This window comes from Bufo gargarizans, chromosome 1 (assembly GCF_014858855.1).
Source record: "Bufo gargarizans isolate SCDJY-AF-19 chromosome 1, ASM1485885v1, whole genome shotgun sequence".
Taxonomy (NCBI): Eukaryota; Metazoa; Chordata; class Amphibia; order Anura; family Bufonidae; genus Bufo; species Bufo gargarizans.
The window spans coordinates 657,869,957-657,893,675 of record NC_058080.1 but is presented as its reverse complement, the minus strand read 5'-3'; the positions used below and the strand labels follow the sequence as shown (position 1 = coordinate 657,893,675).

At 44.8% G+C, this 23,719-nt stretch overlaps 1 protein-coding gene across 3 annotated transcripts in view; it reads right to left on the bottom strand.

The window, feature by feature from the left end:
* The window catches only part of BDP1 (B double prime 1, subunit of RNA polymerase III transcription initiation factor IIIB), a 127,213-nt gene extending 107,944 nt beyond the window's left edge, over positions 1-19,269 (bottom strand). For 2 of the 3 annotated variants that reach the window (XM_044276043.1, XM_044276045.1), the window contains exon 1: positions 18,955-19,268. In XM_044276043.1, the coding sequence (XP_044131978.1) occupies positions 18,955-19,175 (221 nt within the window). In that variant the 5' untranslated portion in view covers positions 19,176-19,268. Of the gene's footprint in view, positions 1-18,954 lie in introns of all 3 variants that reach the window. The other variant, XM_044276044.1, reaches the window with a different exon arrangement.
* Between the last annotated feature and the right edge of the window lie 4,450 nt (positions 19,270-23,719).

Here is a 23,719-nt window from a genome sequence, read left to right as displayed (position 1 = left end):
TGGTATTGACCGTTAGGTTTTAGGTATAGTTTAGGCCCCTTGGTTAGGTAATTTAGGGATCGGTTAGCGCCCAGCCCACCGCACCGCAGTCCGTTATTCGCTGATTAGCGTATCGCTAATCAGCATTTGTACTTTTATAGTATCTGGAAGTGATCAAAACTAATCACGGTCAGATCTATAATTGTATTAGTGTCACTTTAGTTCTCCCTCCACCCAAAACGCAGTGTTTGCCCGATCAGGCCTGATCGGTCGCCCACACGTGCGTTCACCCACGCCCGCCCCACCGCAGTGATCGCTGCACATTCACTTTACACGCACTGCGGCGATAAAAAAATCAGTTTTGATATTTTTTATCAACTGCAGCGGCCTCCGGTACTTCGCTAGCCTCCCATTTGTAAGACAGGCTTGCTTGTTTTTTCTTGGGTAGTCTCAGGGAATACCCCTAAATTTTGTTGCCCAAATGTCTAACAGGGGGTATTCTTCTGAAGAGGCCTACAGGCTTCTGACCCAGTCGGATGAGGAGTGGGAAACCTCATCTGATGAATCCAGCGGGTCAGAATACGAACCTGTAGAAAGCAGTGGCTCTCTGACCCAAAGTTCGGACGAGGAGGCTGAGGTCCCTGATAGCACCAGGCGTACCCGGCCCCGTGTCGCTAGACCGCAGGTTGCGCAGGATTCGCTTCAAGAGCAGCAGAGTGGGGCTGGTGCTGTCGGATTACCTGGTGAGGCATACACCAGCAGCCCAGCCCTTCCTGGACCTAGTACCAGCACTGCCGTAGAACATGGTGAAGTGGCGAGCACCAGAAGGGCAGTTGAAGCTGGTACGGTGGCACGTGCAGTAGTGATCCCGTCGCAGCCACCGCAAAGACGTGCCCGTAGAGCCCCTAGAATCCCAGAGGTGCTGGCAAACCCTGATTGGCAGTCCCCAACTTCAGCCGCACCTGTAGTTCCCCCTTTCACCGCCCAGTCTGGAGTTCGGGTTGAGACAGCTCAGATCGGTTCGGCCCTGGGATTTTTTGAGCTGTTCTTGACTGCGGAGCTCTTAGACTTAGTTGTGGCAGAGACAAACCGGTATGCCACACAATTTATAACCGCTAACCCGGGAAGCTTTTATGCCCATCCTTTTCGGTGGAAACCAGTCCAAGTTTCCGAAATTAAAACTTTTTTGGGCCTCCTCCTCAACATGGGTCTAACTAAAAAGCATGAATTGCGGTCATATTGGTCCACGAACCCAATTCATCACATGCCCATGTTCTCTGCTGCTATGTCCAGGACACGATTTGAGACCATCCTGCGTTTCCTGCACTTTAGTGATAACAGCACCTCCCGTCCCAGAGGCCACCCTGCTTTTGACCGGCTCCACAAAATTCGGCCCCTCATAGACCATTTCAACCTGAAATTTGCAGATATGTATACCCCAGAGCAAAACATCTGCGCAGACGAGTCCCTTATACATTTTACCGGGCGCCTTGGCTTCAAACAATACATCCCAAGCAAGCGCGCCCGGTATGGGGTCAAATTGTATAAGCTCTGTGAAAGGGCCACAGGCTATACACACAAATTTCGTGTCTATGAGGGAAAAGATCAGACCCTGGAGCCGGTCGGTTGCCCTGACTACCTTGGGAGCAGTGGGAAGATAGTCTGGGACTTGGTGTCACCCTTATTCGGCAAGGGGTACCATCTTTATGTGGACAATTTTTACACAAGTGTGGCCCTCTTTAGGCATTTGTTTCTAGAACGGATTGGCGCCTGTGGTACCGCGCGAACTAGTCGCGCGGGCTTCCCCCCAACGGCTAGTTAGCACCCGTCTTGCAAGTGGGCAGAGGGCCGCACTGTGTAACGAAGAACCGCTCGCGGTGAAATGGAGAGACAAGCGTGACGTTTACATGCTCTCCTCCATTCACGCAGACACGACAATACAAATTGAGCGAGCAACCCGTGTCATTGAAAAGCCCCTCTCAGTCCACGACTATAACCTTCACATGGGAGGGGTGGACTTCAATGACCAGATGTTGTCTCCGTATTTAGTTTCCCGCAGAACCAGACGCTGGTATAAGAAGGTGTCTGTATATTTAATTCAATTGGCTCTGTACAATAGTTTTGTTCTTTACAGTAAGGCTGGGAGAACTGGATCCTTCCTCAAATTTCAGGAAGAGATCATCGAGAACCTCCTGTACCCAGGAGGTTCCATGGCCCCATCCACCAGTGTAGTTAGCCGTCTACACGAGCGACATTTCCCCAATGTCGTTGCTGGTACCTCAACCCACCCGTCACCCCGAAAAAGATGTCGTGTCTGTAGCAGGAGTGGAATAAGGCGTGACACCCGCTATTTCTGTCCTGACTGTCCTGACCACCCTGCCCTATGCTTAGGGGAGTGTTTCCGAAAGTACCACACACAGGTACACCTAGCATAGGGATCATCTCACCAGGATAGGCACACAGGGCTATTAGGGCCCATTCACTCACTGCTGCTGCAAACGTCTCCTTTCACCTGGGACAAAGTGCATAACGCACTTCGCCACATCTTTGGGCGATTTGCGCTTTGCACATTGACCGATGGGGAAGGAGAGGTTTGTTCTATAAAGGTAAAAAAAAAAACACCAGTAAGCAAACACGTTAATGTTTAGTTCAAAAAGTTAAAGTTTACATGTTCTGTTCCAAAGTTAATAAAATGATTGCGTTGCGGCCTGGTTTTTTCTTTTTTTTTTTTTCTTTTTTTACCTTCCAGGTGGAAGAACCGATCGACTAGCTGCAACACTGATGTGCATTCTGACAGAAGCATTGCGCTGCTGTCAGATTACACGCAAGTCGGTGTATGCGGCGCTGCAAGACGAGATTTCTCCTCTGCAGTAACAGATACGTTTGCCGAGGCATACGAGCTGAGGAGGAGGCGGCGTTCCTATGCTTTGGCAAACACTTTGTATTTGTATATATATATATATATATATATATATATATATATATATATATATATATATATATATACACACACACACACACACACACACATACATATATATATATATATATATACATTAAAAATAAAATAAATCCCGGCAATGATTTATTCATCCACATCGATTGATGTGAATGGAGAAATCTGGTTTGCCAGGGCATACGAGCTAAGTGGGTATGGATGTAGGGCGGAGCTCCTATGTCCTGGCAGACGCCTTTCCCCTCCTTTTTTTTTTTTGGCAGAGATTTTTTCATCCACATTGATCGATGCGAATAAAGAAATCTGTGCCGTTCATTTTTTTTCTTTCAGCCCAGAGGCTGAACGGAAAATAAAATCTCATTACCTGTATGCTCAATATAAGGAGAATAGCAGAAACTCCTAATGCTGGCCATACATGTAATGATTGCGGAGACCCTCAAATGCCAGGGCAGTACAAACACCCCACAACTGACCCCATTTTGGAAAGAAGACACCCCAAGGTATTTGCTGAGGGGCATATTGAGTCCATGAAAGATTTAAATTTTTGTCCTAAGTTAGCGGAAAGTGAGACTTTGTGAGAAAAAAAAAAAAAAAAAAATCAATTTCCGCTAACTTATCTGAAAAAAAAAAAAAATTCTATGAACTTGCCAGGCCCCTCATTGGATACCTTGGGGTGTCTTCTTTCCAAAGTGGGGTCACATGTGGGGTATTTATACTGCCCTGGCTTTTTAGGGGCCCTAAAGCGTGAGAAGAAGTCTGGGATCCAAATGTCTAAAAATGCCCTCCTAAAAGGAATTTGGGCACCTTTGCGCATCTAGGCTGCAAAAAAAAAAAGTGTCACACATCTGGTATCGCCGTACTCAGGAGAAGTTGGGGAATGTGTTTTGGGGTGTCATTTTACATATACCCATGCTGGGTAAGAAAAATATCTTGGTCAAATGCCAACTTTGTATAAAAAAAATGGGAAAAGTTGTCTTTTGCCAAGATATTTCTCTCACCCAGCATGGGTATATGTAAAATGACACCCCAAAACACATTCCCCAACTTCTCCTGAGTACGGCGATACCAGATGTGTGACACTTTTTTGCTGCCAAGGTGGGCAAAGGGGCACATATTCCAAAGTGCACCTTTCGGATTTCACCGGTCATTTTTTACACATTTTGATTGCAAAGTACTTCTCACACATATGGGCCCCTAAATTGCCAGGGCAGTATAACTACGCCACAAGTGACCCCATTTTGGAAAGAAGACACCCCAAGGTATTCTGTGAGGGGCATGGTGAGTTCCTAGAATTTTTTATTTTTTGTCGCAAGTTAGTGGAATATGAGACTTTGTAAGAAAAAAAAAAAATCATCATCATTTTCCGCTAACTTGTGACAAAAAATAAAAAGTTCTATGAACTCACTATGCCCATCAGCGAATACCTTAGGGTGTCTACTTTCCGAAATGGGGTCATTTGTGGGGTTTTTCTACTGTTTGGGCATTGTAGAACCTAAGGAATCATGACAGGTGCTCAGAAAATCAGAGCTGTTTCAAAAAGCGGAAATTCACATTTTTGTACCATAGTGTGTAAACGCTATAACTTTTACCCAAACCATTTTTTTTTTTTGCCCAAACATTTTTTTTTTATCAAAGACATGTAGAACAATAAATTTGGCGAAAAATTTATATATGGATTAGCGGGGCTGAAGTGGTTAAAGGTCCTGCGGGGGGGGGGGGGGGGGTGCTAGTGTGTAGACTGGGGGAGCAGCAGAAGAGACCAATAAAGAGAAGGTGAGTAGGTTGTGGTCGGATAGGGGAGAGGCAAATTAAAATGGTTAGATAGAGAGCAGACGCGGGTAAAGATAAGATCCAGAGTGTGACCATCTCTGTGGGTGGGAGCTGAGGACCACTGTGAGAGGCCGAAGGAGGAAGAGAGCGATAGGAGATTAGAGGCGGCCGAGTGGCAGGTGTCAATAGGGATGATGAAGTCACCCATGATGATCGTGGGGATGTCGGCAGAAAGAAAGTGTAGGAGCCACGTGTTAAAGTGGTCAAGAAAGATGGTGGCTGGGCCTGGGGGCGGTAAATGACAGCTACATGGAGGTTGGAGGGAGAGTAGATGTGAACTGAGTGTACTTCAAATGAAGTGAGTGTAATGGAGGGTGGCAGTGGAGTTGGGCTGTAGGAGCAGGTGTCTGATAGGAGAAAACTAACTCCTCCACGATGTTTGCTGCCAAGGCAGGGCGGGGGGGGGGGGGGGGGAGTGAAATGAAATCCGCTATAAGAGTGCAGCAGGGGAGGAGGTGTCAGCCATGTTTCTGTGAGACCCAGAAAGGAAAGTTTATATAAGTTTTTATGTAATGCTTGTAGTTTTTATATGCACCCAAACCATGTATTTGGGTACAACAAGAGTTAAAGGGCTTCTGTCACCCCACTAAACTTTTTTTTTTTTGTTTACTTATAATCCCTACACTGTGATTTAATCTAATTAATCATTTTGGTCCAGTAGATTTTGTTTAAAACGTGCTTTTAAAATATGCAAATTACCTTGCTACCAGCAAGTAGGGCGGCTACTTGCTGGTAGCAGCCGCATCCTCCGATCCTAAAGACGCCCCCTCCTCATGTTGATTGACAGGGAACGGAATCGTTCTCTGCTGGCCCTGCCTGTTTGCATTCAAAATCTGGCGCCTGCGCTCGGCGCTCCATCCTCAATGCGCCTGCACCGGGTGTAGATGTGACGTCACCAGCCAGGGAGAAATAGAGCAGGAAGAGAAATAGAGCAGGAATTTATCAAATACTACAGAGACCTCTACTCCTCGGAGGGAGTGGGGGGGATTGATGATGTCCGACTCTTCTTAGAGGGAGTGCCGATCCCCAGACTCTCCGAGGAAGAGAGGGACTTATTGAACGGCCCTATCAAAGTGCAGGAATTATGGGAAACGTTGAAAACTATTCAGGGCAATTCTAGTCCCGGGTTGGATGGCCTCCCCTTCGAGATATATAGAAGATATGGAGAGGTTATTCTCCCAGTTTTTGTGCAGGTCTTAAATGATTCAATGGACAGGGGTGAACTCCCGGCCTCCCTCTCGGAGGCTGTTATAAGTCTGCTGGGAAAAAAAGGGAAGGATGAGAAATGGTGGATTCGTATCGCCCTCTCTCTCTCCTCAACACCGATTTTAAATTATGCGCAAAATTACTCGCAAACCGTCTAAAGAGTTATAGAGAAGATAATACATCCGGACCAATCAGGGTTCGTACCCAAACGCCAAGCTCAGACGAATATTCGATGGACACTGCTGAATTTGCAGATGAGCGGGGAGGGCGCCCATTCCATCCTGTCTCTGGACGCGGAGAAAGCGTATGACAGGGTGGAATGGGCATACATCTGGAAAATAATGCATGAGTTTAACTTGGGGGAAAAATTTCTCAGATGGGTACAACTGCTTTATAACAATTCGAAAGTCAGGGTCAAAATTAACAGAGTAATATCAGAGTCGATACCTCTGCAGAGGGGAACTCGTCAGGGGTGCCCACTCTCCCCATTACTGTTCGCCATATTTGTTGAGCCTCTGACTTGTAAGGTCCGAGCAGACGATAAAATAAGGGGGTTCGGGGGAAACTGTGCATTAGATAAAATATGCCTTTATGCGGACGACATTATGTTTTTTTTGGAAGGGGAGGTATCAATGGTACCATACCTGATGAGAATAGTAAATCAGTTTGGTCTAATGTCAGATTTCAGGGTGAATTGGACAAAATCGGTGCTGCTCCCAATTAGCCACAAAATAGGGCAAGAGGATATCAATGTTAAAATACTGAAACCCACGGAGTCTTTTGAATACCTTGGCATTAAAGTCAGTTCGAGGATTCAGTAGTACTTAGAACTCAATATCTACCCACTGCTTAAAAGGGTTAAAGAGAAAACAAGCACCTGGCAAAAATTGTTGATTCGACAGGCGGACCGAATTGCAATAATAAAGATGGTTTTGTTGCCGCAGATTCTGTACATCATTTCCTCCTGCCCTGTATGGATAGGGGATCATTTTTTTAATGCATTAGAAGGAGTGATAAACGATCTCATCTGGGGGAGAAAAAGGGTTAGGTTGAAACAAAAATACTTATGGTTAGATGAAGAAGATGGTGGCCTATCTGTTCCATGCTTCCGAGGCTATTGGTGGTGGCCTATCTGTTCCATGCCTATTCCGAGGGGGGGGGGGGGAGGGTATATGGCTTCTTTTTTTCAGTTTTTTTTCTTGTGAAATGAAAGTAATCCAGATAAGGATAGAATTTTCTTTGCATTTAGTAATTATGCAATATATGTTTGTGCATATTTTTATATCTGCAATGTCTATTTCATGTGTTTCTTCTTGCTTCTTTTGTTTCTGTGTTTTGTATGAGGAAAATGATAAATAAATATAAATTAAAAAAAGATTATGTAGGCCATAAGGGCTCTTTCACACCTGCGTTCTTTTCTTCCGGCATAGAGTTCCGTCGTCGGGGCTCTATGCCGGAAGAATCCTGATCAGGATTATCCCAATGCATTCTGAATGGAGTGAAATCCGTTCAGGATGCATCAGGATGTCTTCAGTTCCGGAACGGAACGTTTTTTGGCCGGAGAAAATACCTGCAGCATGCTGCGCTTTTTGCTCCGGCCAAAAATCCTGAAGACTTGCCGCAAGGCCGGATCCGGAATTAATGCCCATTGAAAGGAATTGATCCGGACTTAAGCTAAATGTCGTTTCCGCGCATTGCCGGATCCGACGTTTAGCTTTTTCTCAATGGTTACCATGGCTGCCGGGAAGCTAAAGTCCTGGCAACCATGGTAAAGTGTAGCGGGGAGCAGCATACTTGCCATCCGTGCGGCTCCCGGGGCACTCCACGCGCATGGATGACGTGATCGCATGGCGCGTCATCCATGCGCATGGGGCGCTCTGACGTCATTCTGGAGCGCCCCGGGAGCCGCGCGGACTGTAAGTATACCGCTCCCCGCTCCTACTATGGCAACCAGGACTTTAATAGCGTCCTGGCTGCCATAGTAACACTGAAAGCATTTTGAAGACCGATCCGTCTTGCGTTTTTCCGGATCCGGCGTGTAATTACGGCAAGTGGAGTACACGCCGGATCCGGACAACGCAAGTGTGAAAGAGGCCTAAATCGCAGTGTAGGGATTATAAGTAAACAAAACAAAAAAAAGTTTAGTGGGGTGACAGAAGCCCTTTAATATGGTTGAGATGTTTATTGGGAAAAACTGTACAATTGACAAGAGGCTCTAGGACTCTGTTTACCACCTCTAGCCTGTATACAAGATGAGATACTGCTGGGCATGGAGGCATACAGGTTCTGCCCTCAGATGTTGTAGGGCCTGTAGATCCTGCACACTCATAGGTTTCTGAAGCTGACGTCCCAGCTGGTCCCATAAATGCTCGATTGGTGATAAATATGGTGACTGGGCAGGCCAAAGAGCTATTTTAATATGGTGGATAAATTCCTGAGAAACCCTTGCTGTGTGTGGGCAAGTCTGTCACCTGGGCAAAATGTCTTCAAGTGCATCATAGAGGCATGTCTAGCAGTCAATTACCTCTTACAGGTACACTACCCAAAAGTAGCCTCTGAGAGCCTTTCTATAGGGCAGTGGGGAAAACACTTTTACGCCCTCTTGGGGCAAGACCCAGTTTCTCATTAGACACCAACATTTCCATCTGGGTGCATGATTTTATTTGTCAGAGTGAAGTTTGGTAGTTCTGAAGGTGGAGGAGAATCAAGTCCTGGCTGCATCTGATAAAGAGCAGTCAGCCGATTTAGCAAATGAACATAGGAATCCATCAGCCCCATTCCCGCAGCAGGCTGGTTTACCAGTTTCTATGTGCAGAATCTACTGTCGGCTCCTACGTCTGCTTTCATGTGACACATAGTTCAGGAATGGAGACAGAAGAAAAGAAACCAGGTAAATATGTAACAAGAAGTGATGTAACCGGGCGAAACACTTCTAACCTCTAAGGCTAAGTTCACACATTGTGGATTCGTGGTGGATGAAATCTCAGCAAGTAAATCTGAAGGAAACCACAACACACTGCACATCTACACTCTACTGAACTAATCCGCAAGATAATGGAAATCACGCAGATCTGAAAGTGCAAGCCGAAGAAAGAAATCCACAGCACGTACAGTCTTGGCCAAAAGTTTTGAGAATGACACGAATATTCGTTTTCACAAAGTTTGCTGCTAAACTGCTTTTAGATCTTTGTTTCAGTTGTTTCTGTGATGTAGTGAAATATAATTACACGCACTTCATACGTTTCAAAGGCTTTTATCGACAATTACATGACATTTATGCAAAGAGTCAGTATTTGCAGTGTTGGCCCTTCTTTTTCAGGACCTCTGCAATTCGACTGGGCATGCTCTCAATAAACTTCTGGGCCAATTCCTGACTGATAGCAACCCATTCTTTCATAATCACTTCTTGGAGTTTGTCAGAATTAGTGGGTTTTTGTTTGTCCACCCGCCTCTTGAGGATTGACAACAAGTTCTCAATGGGATTAAGATCTGGGGAGTTTCCAGGCCATGGACCCAAAATGTCAACGTTTTGGTCCCCGAGCCACTTAGTTATCACTTTTGCCTTATGGCACGGTGCTCCATCGTGCTGGAAAATGCATTGTTCCTCACCAAACTGTTGTTGGATTGTTGGAAGAAGTTGCTGTTGGAGGGTGTTTTGGTACCATTCTTTATTCATGGCTGTGTTTTTGGGCAAAATTGTGAGTGAGCCCACTCCCTTGGATGAGAAGCAACCCCACACATGAATGGTCTTGGGATGCTTTACTGTTGGCATGACACAGGACTGATGGTAGCGCTCACCTTTTCTTCTCCGGACAAGCCTTTTTCCTGATGCCCCAAACAATCGGAAAGAGGCTTCATCAGAGAATATGACTTTGCCCCAGTCCTCTCACCATATTTTCTGCAGAAGATCAATCTGTCCCTGATGTTTTTTTTGGGAGAGAAGTGGCTTCTTTGCTGCCCTTCTTGACACCAGGCCATCTTCCAAAAGTCTTCGCCTCACTGTGCGTGCAGATGCGCTCACAGCTGCCTGCTGCCATTCCTGAGCAAGCTCTGCACTGGTGGCACTCCGATCCCGCAGCTGAATCATCTTTAGGAGACGATCCTGGCGCTTGCTGGACTCTCTCGGACGCCCTGAAGCCTTCTTAACAAGAATTGAACCTCTTTCCTTGAAGTTCTTGATGATCCTAAAAAATTGTTTATTGAGGTGCAATCTTAGTAGCCACAATATCCTTGCCTGTGAAGCCATTTTTATGCAACGCAATGATGGCTGCACGCGTTTCTTTGCAGGTCACCATGGTTAACAATCGAAGAACAATGATTTCAAGCATCACCATCCTTTTAACAGGTCAAGTCTGCCATTTTAACCCAATCAGCCTGACATAATGATCTCCAGCCTTGTGCTCGTCAACATTCTCACCTGAGTTAACAAGACCATTACTGAAATGATCTCAGCAGGTCCTTTAATGACAGCAATGAAATGCAGTGGAAAGTTTTTTTGGGGATTAAGTTAATTTTCATGGCAAAGAAGGACTATGCAATTTATCTGATCACTCTTCATAACATTCTGGAGTATATGCAAATTGCTATTATAAAAACTTAAGCAGCAACTTTTCCAATTTCCAATATTTATGTAATTCTCAAAACTTTTGGCCACGAATGTAGACGAGGATTGGAAAATCTCAAGACTTGTTCTAAGGCTCTATTACATTCCAATGATCGCTCGTTAGTGATGATCTGGCAGTGTAATACTGCCACCGATTACCCTTGTTCATCAGCTAATCGGAATCTTTTAGCAGATGCTTGTTTATTGGTGGCAGATCATACCATGTAATCGCGATCTTCTGCTGGCAAATAATGATTCAGTGTAAGTTAGAGAAATGGTATAACGATCGTTCTAGGGATCGACCGATTATCGGATTTACCGATATTATCGGCCGATATTCAGGATTTTGAACACTATCGGTATCGGCATCTATTTTGCCGATATTCCGATAGCGTATGGGGAACACAGATCGCGCTGCTGACAGCGCTCTCCGTGTTCCCCTCAGCAGCACAGGGGAGAAGGAAGCAGTGTCTCCTCCCCCTGTGCTGCTGCCGCCAATGTAAGGACAGGGGACAGGAGGAGGGGAGGAGCTATGGCCACTGCGCCACCAATGAAGCTTAATCTCTCATTTATTCATATACAGGAGGCGGGAGCTGCAGAATCACATAGCCGGCTCCCGTCCTCTATGAGCAGTAGCTGCGATCTGCGGTAGTTAACTCCTCAGGTGCCGCGGATCGCAGCTACCGCTCATAGAGGTCGGGAGCCGGCTATGTGATTCTGCAGCTCCCGCCTCCTGTATATGAATAAATGAGAGAGGGGTTGTCCAAGTTATATTTATTGATGACCTATCCCCAGGATAGGTCATCAATATCAGATCGGCCGGGGTCCGACACCCGGCACCCCCTCCGATCAGCTGTTTGAAGAGGAGACTCGCACGGTGTCAGCGCTGCCTCCTCTTCACTGTTTACCTTCTAGCCGTTGCATCTGCAGTGGTGAGCAGGTGTAATTACACCCAAGCCTTCCCATTCATTTCAATAGGAAGGCTTGGGTGTAATTACACCTGCTCACCACTGCAGATGCAACGGCTAGAAGGTAAACAGTGAAGAGGAGGCAGTGCTGACACCCTGCCAGTCTCCTCTTCAAACAGCTGATCGGAGGGGGTGCAGGGTCATCAAGAAATATAACTTGGACAACCCCTTTAATGAGTGCAGTGCGCCCCCCCCACCCCAGTCGCAGTGCGCCCCTCCACAGGATCCCCTCTCCCCTGCTCCTCCGATCGGAGCCCCAGCAGTGTAATGCTGGGGCTCCGATCGGTTACCATGGCAGCCAGGACGCTATTGAAGCCCTGGCTGCCATGATAAGCTCCATGCTGCTGTGTGCACAAAGCACAGAGCAGCAGGGACAGTGTGAGCTCCTATTCACCCTGATAGATCTCTATCAGGGTGAAAAGGACAAGGGTTCTAATCCCTAAGGGGGCTAAAAGTTAGTAAAAAAAAAAAAAAAGTTACAAAAATAAAACCAAAATATTAAGTATAAATGAAAAAGAAAGATTTACCAAAAAAAAAACTACACATTAACAATAAACATTAATTTTCAGCAGATTTGTGGGAATTTTTATTTTTTTTTTTCAAAAATAAAAATTCCCAGAATATCGGTATAAATTATCGGCTATCGGCCTGAAAGTTCACAAATTATCGGTATCGGTCCTAAAAAATCAATATCGGTCGATCCCTAGATCGTTCCTCCCCATACTATGGAGAAGATCGCTGCATGTAAGAGCAGCGGTCTCCTCCTCTAGCGAGCAGGCGCTGCTGAAAAAAATTCCATAAAATAAAAAAATATGCTTTTTTTTTCATTGAAAATACGCTTTTCAATGAAAAAAATTGCAAAAAGAAAATATCCCCCATATGTTTGGTATTGCCGCGTCCGTAACGACCCGGACTACATAAATATTACATAAATTATCCCCTATGGTGAACGCCGTAAAAAATAAAAATAAAAAAAATAAAGAATTTCTAATTTATTCTTAGTTTCCACCGAAAAAAACGTAATAACAAGCGATCAAAAAGCGCCATTTACTCCAAAATGATACCAATGAAAAATACAAGTTGTCCCTCAAAAATCAAGCCCTCACACAACTCCATAGAAAAAGAAAAAAAAAAGTTATGGGTCTTGTGAAGTGGCAATGCAAAATCATTTTTTTGGTTAATAAAAGGGGTTTTATTGGAAAAAAAAGTAGTAAAACGTAAAAAAAATTATAAGTATTTAGTATCACTGTAATCGTACTGACCCAGAGAATAAAGATATTATGTTATTTGTACCGAAAAATGAACGCCGTAAAATTTATAATGTAAAAACGCAGTGGCAGTATTGCTATTTTCCCCCATCTCCCTCCCAGAAAGAGTTAATAAAAGTTAATCAGAAAGTTATGTGTACCCAAAAATGGTTCCATTAAAAACTACAACTTGTCCCGTAAAAAACAAGCCCTCATAAAGCTATATAGACGAAAAAATAAAAAAGTTATAGCTCTTGGAACGCGACGATGAAAAAAGGAAGAAAAACGCTTGGTCATAAAGGCCCAAACAGGCTTGGTCACTAAGGGGTTAAGTATGTGCGACTTTTTGATCACTTTTTATTTTAAAATTATTGGATAGTTGAAGTGACAAAAAATGGCAAATTGGCAGTTTTTCTTTTTTTTCCTGCTACGCCATTTGCCGAATGCCATTAATTGAGTTATATTTTAATAGTATGGGCGTTTTCGCACGTGGCGAGATGCCCATGATGTTTATTTTTTTATTGGTTAAGTATTTTTATTTTAAGGAAATGGGGGCGATTTGAACTTTAAGTTTTTTTATATTTGTAAAAACTTTTTTTTTTACTTTTTTTAAATCATCTTGGGTGACAATAACTGGCAATCATTTGATTGCCCATAGTATTCAGTGATGGCTAAATATCCATCATTGAAGACTTCATTTGCACTATATCAATACAAGGCTGCCACCTAGTGGCCTGTATTGATATATATACGTCTAATTGACTCTGAAGCCTGCTTGAGGCTTCGGTCAATTAGCGCAAGGTAACAGGTCCCCCGATCTCAGCCGGGGAATGCGGTTACCGGACCACGGCATCTGAAAGGTAAGATTTATGCGAACAGCCTTATCGCATACATGTGCCGCGGGTCTCTGCTATTTAAAATAGTAGAGACCCCGCGGTTAAGGCGCCCGCTGCACATGCGAGCGGGCACCATGTTTAGGGATCGGACCCATGACGTACAGCTTTGTCATGGGTCCTTAAAGGGTTAATGTAAAAAATGCTGTTTTAAACAGTTATTTTTTAGTCACATTTACTACTGAAACTGCACCTGTTTTGGAGGCTTTTGTGCCTCATTCAAATGTTTTAATATTATAGACTAGATTTAGAAGTCTTCAAACTTTAGCAATTTTTTTCCCAACCTATTTTTCATGTGCAAATAAATTACACCAGTCTAAATAAATATGAACCAGTCTGAAAAACAACCGCCAGAGGTCAGACTAATAATACACCGAGTCTAAGGGTACTTTCATACTTGCGGCAGAGTGATTCCGGCAATCTACATGCAAACGGGCAGCATTTGTAGACGGATGCAGATGCGTCTTACAAATGCATTGCAAGAACAGATCCGTCTCTCTGGATGTCATCCAGAGAAACGGATCCGTTATATATTTTTTTTTTCACATTTTTACCGGTCTGCGCATGCGCAGACTGGAAGGCGGATCCGGCATTGCAGTATTTTTAATGCTGGATCCGGCACTAATACATTTCTTCAATGTAAATTAATGCCAGATTCGGCATCCTGGCAAATGATCCGGAATTTTGGTCGGAGATAATACTGCAGTATGCTGCGGTATTTCCTCCGTCCAAAACGCCGTTCAGTGACTGAACTGAAGACATCCTGAACGGATTTATCTCCAATCAGAATGCATGGAGATAAAACTGATCAGTTATTTTCCGGTATTGAGCCCCGTATGACGGAACTCAGTGTCGGAAAAGAAAAACGCTAGTGTGAAAGTGCCCCAAATTATCAATGGCTGTGCGACTTAATAAATGCTGGACAAAAAAAAAAAAAAAAAGACACTTGAAACATGCCTGTACTTTTATAGCCAAAAAGAGACGCGCTTGATAAATGTGCCTGATGAGTTCATTCCCAATAATTGCCTGTTCATCAGAGGAGGTGAGAGCTGCATTTACATGTATTACCTCCAATGTATGTATGAGGACCAGTAATCGCTGTTGCAATCGTTGGTCCCCATAGAGAATCATTGTTTCTGGGCAGATCACTGTTGATCTGCTGCCAAGAAACAATGATTTAGACCCACGTCCTAAACTGATCTCGGCGATATAAAAAAAAAACTTTCTACCCCTATTCTCATGCCTAAACCTGCATTCATTGGACGCTGGGAGAAGGACCTTGAGACCCCCTTTTCCCAGACAATAACTTCCTGAATCCTTTTGACACCCCATAAAGCGTCAAGATGCATACGTATACAGGAAAATGCCTATAAGATCCTAACAAGATGGTATAAAACCCCAGATGTAACCTGTAGATTTTAAAGCAGAAAACAGTGATATTTGCTGCAGATGCTGTAAAGATAAGGGCTCATATTTTCACATTTGGTGGACTTGCCCCCTAATTAAAACATGGTGGTCAGAAATATTTGAAGAAAGTTAGGGCTCTTTCACACTTGCGTATTTCTTTTCCGGCATAGAGTTCCGTCGTCGGGGCTCTATGCCGGAAGAATCCTGATCAGGATTTATCCCAATGCATTCTGAATGGAGAGAAATTCGTTCAGGATGCATCAGGATGTCTTCAGTTCCGGACCGGAAAGTTTTTTGGCATGCTGCGCTTTTTGCTCCGGCCAAAAATCCTGAAGACTTGCAGCAAGGCCGGATCCGGAATTAATGCCCATTAAAAGGCATTAATCCGGATCCGGCCTTAAGCTAAACGTCGTTTCAGCGCATTGCCGGATCAGACGTTTAGGTTTTTCTGAATGGTTACCATGGCTGCCAGGACGCTAAAGTCCTGTTTGCCATGGTAAAGTGTAGTGGGGAGCGGGGGAGCAGTATACTTACCGTCCGTGCGGCTCCTGGGGCGCTCCAGAGTGACGTCAGGGCGCCCCACGCGCATGGATGACGTGATCGCATCATCCATGCGCATGGGGCGCTCTGACGTCATTCTGGAGCGCCCCGGGAGCCGCACGGGCAGTAAGTATACCGCTCCCCCGCTCCCCACTACTACTATGGCAACCAGGACTTTAATAGCGTCCTGGCTGCCACAGTAACACTGAACGCATTTTGAAGACTGATCCGTCTTCAAATGCTTTCAGTTCACTTGTGGTGTTACGGATCCGGCATGTAATTCCGGCAAATGAAGTACACGACGGATCCGGACAACGCAAGTGTGAAAGAGGCCTAACAGGATATGCCACTCAGATATCCCTATAACACCACAATTAGCTCTTTTAGGTGTGCACACCTCCAGCTCTCTGGAACCTACTCCTCCTCCATTAATTAATCACCTTTTGGACGCAGCACGCCTTTTGATCCCCAAATACTGGTTGTCTGAAGATACCCCACCCATACCCCAGTGGATAGCTAAAATAGATCAACTCTATAGGTTGGAAGTACTAGCATTGTGGGGAAATAATAGAAACATCACATTATAGAAATGCTGGCTGCCCTGGACTTCTTTCAGTGTAGTAATTATGTTGCACTCTTCTACCTTGGTCCTTGCAGGATTGTCATTAAATAATTGTCCTTATTTCATAATTGTAATACTATTGTAGTATTGTACCTGAGAAGAAGGTAACTTTCCCATTCTATGTTATTTTCCCATATCTGTAATGTCACAATTTTCTACAATAAAGAATTGAAAAAAAAAAATGAAAGAGACAATGATTTAGATCAGGGATGCTCAACCTGCAGCCCTCCAGCTGTTGTAAAACTACAACTCCCATCATGCCTTTTTGTAGGCTTATAGCTGTAGCCTGTCGGTGCATGCTGGGAGTTGTAGTTCTGCAACAGCTGGAGGCCCGCAGGTTGGGCATCACTGTCCCTGATTTAGATGACCGCATCAGCGATACTTTCACCCGATGAACAAGTATTTACTCCATCGGGTGATCAGCAGCATCTTTACACAGGGCAATCATCAGGATCCTAGGAAGGTTCCTGCCCGGTAATTACCCCGATCATTGTCTAAACTTTACACAGAACATCTTCATCCCTTCCATCTTCCTGTGACTAGGAATATGGCGACAGATAGATAATCATTAGTGACTTGACATACAATATTTGTTGCCATATTAGGGGAGAGGCAAAAGGCCTCAGGCCACTACAACTCCCATCATCAAAAGTAAGGGCTCATGCACATGACCGGTCAGCATCCGTTCCACGTTTCTTGCGGAGCTGATGAGGACCCATTCATCTCAATGGGGCCACAAAAGATGCAGACAGCACACCGTACACCGTCTGCATCCGCACATGACTACCGCGGCCTTGTGAAAAAAATAGCACGTCCTATTTTTGTCTTGCGTACAAGAATAGGATATCTTTTCTAGACGGGGGGTAAAGGCAGCATGGTCACAGCTGGGATCCATGTTTTACAGACCACAAAAACATTTACGGTGGTGTGTACGAGCCCTTAGCTAGAGTTTCGGACCACTCCAAGGTAAGATGTTCCAGAAATGTTATTTCATGGAGAATGGAAGTAGACAGATTTGGAGATCCGACTTTAGGGGTCATCCCACAAGATGTTTTCATCACCTATCCACAGGACAGGTAATCAATATCAGATCGCAGGGACCCCCGAGAATGAGTGGTCTGTATAGGACTGCAGGAGATCACACAGCAATCTATTTCCAAGGAGATTGAATGGAGCGTGTCCTGCTGCTCCCTCAGGATGGGGGCGCTCCCATGATCGGTGGGGGGTCCGGTATTTGCACCCCCATTGATCCGCTTTCCCCTCTCCAGTGGATGGTACATTACTTTTAGTAACCGGAATACACGTTATTAAAAAAAAAAAAAATAATCTACCATTTCTACTGTATTGTATATTCAGAGTACTTTCACACTAGCGTTATTCTGTTCCGGCATAGCGTTTCGTCCTAGGGGCTCTATACCGGAAAAGAACTGATCAGTTTTATCCCCATGCGTTCAGGATGTCTTCAGTTCAGTCTTTTTGACTTTTCAGGATGGAGATAATATCACAGCATGCTGCGGTTTTATCTCCGTCCAAAATTCCCGAACACTTGCCGGAATGCCGGATCCGGCATTTTTTCTTATTGACATGCATTAATGCCGGATCCGGCCCCGAGTGTTCCGGCAAAACGGATCCGGCATTGCGGTCTGCACATGCTCAGCCTCAGGGCTCACGCACACGACCGTATGGCTTTTTTTGTGTTTTGCGGTCCGTTTTTTTTTTACGGATCCGTTGTTTTGGTTTTTGTTTCCGTTTCTTTTCCGTTTTTCCGTATGCCACATACAGTATACAGTAATTACATAGAAAAAATTGGGCTGGGCATAACATTCTCAATAGATGGTTCAGCAAAAACGTAACGGATACGGAAGACATAGTTTTTTTTTGCCGACCCATTGACTTGAATGGAGCCAAGCACCGTGATTTGCGGACAAGAATAGGACATGTTCTATCTTTTCACGGTACGGAAATACCGAAATACTGAAACGGGATGCACACAGAGACACTTTGCTTCATCTACAGCATACTGAACTGAAAAAAATGGCCAGTATACTGAACGCAAAATACTGTCGTGTGCCTGAGCCCTCAAACTGCAAAAAAAGTGAAAAAAAATAAATGCTGGATCCCTTTTTCCGGATGACACCGGAGAGGCGGATCTGGCTTTTTAATGCATTTGTCAGACTGATCAGGTTCCTGATCCGTCTGACACATGCCATCAGTTTGCATACGTTTTGACGGATCCGGCCGGAATCCTCTACCGCAAGTGTGAAAGTACCCGCATATGCCAGAAAACATAGCCGCAGAATCCGGCAGACACCATAGGAGACGACCTGCTGAACACAGTGACTGACACTTTATGGTAACGCCATATGCCACAACCCTGACAACCAGAAAACCGTACAAGCTGCTACAATATCACACCTCCGTATTGTGACTACACTCAATGGATGTGGCAGGGAGGATCCGCTTATTGATGCCCCCTGTCATAGTCACTGCCACCAATCAGGGGCCACATCCAGCACCTACCACCAATCAGGGGCCACATCCAGCACCTACCACCATACATTTCTATGGGGCACATGGCTCACCCCATGAAGGCTGCCATATAACAGTAAGATATACAACTACAGGTGGTGAGGAGCCTCTGACAGCTGCACAGTGTGACCGGAGCCCTATCAGCCTGGCCGGGTCTGCACGTGTGACACTCACGGTTCTGCCTTGCTCTCCTCCTTGGGTGGCGGTAGTACGGGCTCCTCAGTGACAGGGGCCCCTGTACCACCCTCTGCCCTGGTATCCTTTCCGGGATCAGGTAGAGGCTCAGCTGGGAGGGCGCCTCCTCCATCCTGTCCGCCGCCCGCACTCCCCTGCCCCGCTGCACGGCCGCTGGGCCTGACGTTCGGCTTGAAGCTGAGCCTCGCTCTGCGGATCATGGTGTGGCCGGCTCCCCGCTTCTCCTCGTCCTCATGCCGGAGCCACACTCACAGGCCTGTCACGTGAGGTGGGGAAAGGCGTTCAGACAGAGGGATAGAGTGGTTTCACGATGACGTCATCACCAATCGCCGGTGGGTTCAAGCGTCATGTTAGGCATTTGGCTAACAACTGGTCACTATAGGACTAGAATGTACGGGCTTCCCTGATGTTTACATCATGTGACTTTGGGTGTTGTTGAGCTTTTAGGAAAGTGCTGTATTTCCTGGGGCTCTGGGAAACCTGTGGAGCTGATTATATCTACTACTAGAAGGGCCCATTCACACACACAGAATCTACTGTTGTTGTTTTTTTTTTGGGGGGGGGGGGAATTTTGTGCCAACGTTCTGCCAACAGTTGCATGGTGTCCACCTCCTATTGTTTGCATTGTGAGGCAGCACTTCCATTCACACAGCCAGCAGTTAAAAGCCGCAACCGGGCCAGGCATGGTGTCCAGACAGGCGCCGCTGAAAGCCATGGCCGCTGTCTACTCGCAGTATGCACTTTAGAGTTATGATAAAAACATTAATATTACCACAGGTCGTATGCGGCGGTGTTCTGAAACAGCACAGAAATCAGCGTGTCTGTCCCTACACAGGGCTGTCCTTCTCACCTTCACACCTAAGGGTTCATACACATGAACGTGTGACTCCATTTTGCACCGACCTTCGGAACTGCAGACCCATTAAAGTGATACAGTGTCAGTTGTTTTACCTGACATGAATCCCGACTGATCCTCATGTATAAGGACCGGCAGCACCTCCCGTAGCCTAGTCGCCAATATTTTTGCTAATATCTTATTATCAGTGTTAATCAGAGAAATGGGGCGATATGAATCTGGAGACGTTAGATTTTTCCCTGGTTTTAAAATAAGGGTAATTAAGGCTTCCCTCAGGGAGTCAGGCAATTTCCCCAAATCTCTCGAGGAGTCCCACATTTTAAGCAAGTTCAGGATCAGTATTTCCCTATACTGAGTATAGACTTCAAACTAGATGCCATCAGTACCTGGGGTCTTGTTTTTAGTTGTCTTTAATAATATATTATCCACTTCTGTTGAATCTAAGGGGATTTCCAATCTATCCCTTTGATTTAGGCCCCATGCACACTGCCGTGTTTCACAGCCGTGTGCGGGCCGTGGAACCGCGGCCTGGATCCCTCCTGAGAGCAGGAGCACACGGCGTCACTGGTTGCTATGACGCCGTGCGCTCCCTGCTGCCGCCGCAATACAGTCATACACTGGTATAGATCATACCAGTGTATGACTGTATTGCGGCGGCAGCAGGGAGCGCACGGCGTCATAGCAACCAGTGACGCCGTGTGCTCCTGCTCTCAGGAGGGATCCAGGCCGCGGTTCCACGGCCCGCACACGGCTGTGAAACACGGCAGTGTGCATGGGGCCTTATGGTAAGTATCTTAATTGTGATTTTCTCAAAAAAATGTATTTCCACTGCACTTTTCTTTATTTTGCCACTATAAATATCCTTAAAGTATTCTTTAAGTAGATCTATTTTGGCCGCTTGTTCAACGATATTGTGTCCGGCTTTGTCTACCAGGCAATATACACTCACCTAAAGGATTATTAGGAACACCTGTTCTATTTCTCATTAATGCGACTATCTAGTCAACCAATCACATGGCAGTTTCTTCAATGCATGTAGGGTTGTGGTCCTGGTCAAGACAATCTCCTGAACTCCAAACTGAATGTCAGAATGGGAAAGAAAGGTGATTTAAGCAATTTTGAGCGTGGCATGGTTGTTGGTGCCAGACGGGCCGGTCTGAGTATTTCACAATCTGCTCAGTTACTGGGATTTTCACGCACAACCATTTCTAGGGTTTACAAAGAATGGTGTGAAAAGGGAAAAACATCCAGTATGCGGCAGTCCTGTGGGTGAAAATGCCTTGTTGATGCTAGAGGTCAGAGGAGAATGGGCCGACTGATTCAAGCTAATAGAAGAGCAACGTTGACTGAAATAGCCACTCGTTACAACCGAGGTATGCAGCAAAGCATTTGTGAAGCCACAACACGCACAACCTTGAGGCGGATGGGCTACAACAGCAGAAGACCCCACCGGGTACCACTCATCTCCACTACAAATAGGAAAAAGAGGCTACAATTTGCACAAGCTCACCAAAATTGGACTGTTGAAGACTGGAAAAATGTTGCCTGGTCTGATGAGTCTCGATTTCTGTTGAGACATTCAAATGGTAGAGTCCGAATTTGGCGTAAACAGAATGAGAACATGTATCCATCATGCCTTGTTACCACTGTGCAGGCTGGTGGTGGTGGTGTAATGGTGTGGGGGATGTTTTCTGGGCACACTTTAGGCCCCTTAGTGCCAATTGGCCATCGTTTAAATGCCACAGGCTACCTGAGCATTGTTTCTGACCATGTCCATCCCTTCATGACCACCATGTACCCATCCTCTGATGGCTACTTCCAGCAGGATAATGCACCATGTCACAAAGCTTGAATCATTTCAAATTGGTTTCTTGAACATGACAATGAGTTCACTGTACTAAAATGGCCCCCACAGTCACCAGATCTCAACCCAATAGAGCATCTTTGGGATGTGGTGGAACGGGAGCTTCGTGCCCTGGATGTGCATCCCTCAAATCTCCATCAAGTGCAAGATGCTATCCTATCAATATGGGCCAACATTTCTAAAGAATGCTATCAGCACCTTGTTGAATCAATGCCACGTAGAATTAAGGCAGTTCAGAAGGCAAAAGGGGGTCCAACACAGTATTAGTACGGTGTTCCTAATAATTCTTTAGGTGAGTGTATATACCTACTTTTATTTATCTGAGCTGCTACCAAGGCGGCTAATTTTTTGACAGGTATATGTGCATGGATGTAGTTATCTCTCAGGAAGTTCTCTTTTTGTTGTACCGCCATCGAAAACAACTCATCCTCCATTAAGGTAACTTTATCTAACCATACTTTATAATTTTGCTCTATGGGGTTTTCAATATATATTTTTTCATAACTTTCCGCTTTGTGTTCTAATTCTGATATTTTCCCCCTTAATTTTTTTTATATATCGCCGTGTATTTTGTAATAATCCCTCTAATGTAGGCTTTTGCGGCCTCCCAAATGGTGTTAATTCCCGCTGAACCCTCATTTATGAAAAAATATTCCTTAATTTCTTTCAAAATTTAGTTGTGTACCCCCATTATATTTATCCAACCTATATTTATGTTCATACCTTTTTTTTCCCGCCACCTGTTTTCGTATTTATAATAATGGGGTTACGGTCCGAGACCCCCCGTTGTCCATACTTAACTCGTTCAATTTCTAGTGAACCCTTATTATTAGTAAATACTAAATCAATCCGTGATAGGCATTTGTGCGTTTTGGAGAAACACGAATATTTCCTTAATTTTGGATGCATTGCTCTCCAAATATTAATCCGACCCAATTCTTGTATTGTGCTTTTTAATTTAGATCCCATACCTTTTCCTTGAGTATTTCCTATTCTACATCTATCTATTTTTTCATCCATTATATTATTGAAGTCCCCTAACACCATCAGTGATTTATCCCCTGCATTGAGCGTAAAGTCATGAATTTTTAACAGAGTATCTATTTTAAAAGGAGGCGGTATATAAACATTCACTATTATCCATGCTCTACCTTCTAGTAGACAATCCATAAGAATATAGCGGCCCTCCTTATCTACAACAGTTTTTACTATTTTAATATCAATGTCACGGTGTATTAATATACTCACTCCCCTCGCATAGGATGAATAAACTGAATGAAAGGAGTGCTGCATCCAAGGTCTACTTAAACCCCCCACCGTCTCATTCGTCAAATGCGTTTCCTGCAGACAGACTATGGCGGGGAGAAACCTTTGTATTGCATCGAACACAGCAACTCTTTTTATTCCCCTACTAAAACCCCTAATATTCCATGAGATTATTTTTATGAAAAACTATAATACTGTCCATCTCTTGCCTTGTTTGTGAGAGTCCGCAGGGAGAAGAAAGCGGGAAAAAGGGGGGGGACGATATTTTGTAAATACCCAGGTGGAACCCACAAATAGCGGTGAGAGGATGATCTTAACCTTAGATGCGTCAAAAGCTTTTGATACCATAGAATGGCCTTTTTTGATGGCAACATTAAAAAAATGGGAGTCGGTGATATATTTGTTTCTTGGGTTAAATTATTATATACTGAAATATCTGCAAAAGTGATATTGAATGGAGAACACTCTGATAACATACCAATAGGTAGAGACAGGGGTGCCCCCTTTCCCCTCTATTATTTGCCATAGCCATGGAACCGTTAGCGGATATGATCAGGCAAGATAGGGAGATTGTGGGTTTTAGGTATGGCTCCCACGAAGAAAAAATTGCCTTACATGCGGATGACATTATGCTATTTGTGGGTTCACATGGTTCACTTCCCAAGATTTTCCAGATATTTGATGACTATAGTAGATATTCTGGTCTTAAAATAAACTGGGCTAAATCAGCATGTATCCCGATTGACCCTCTAAAGAAT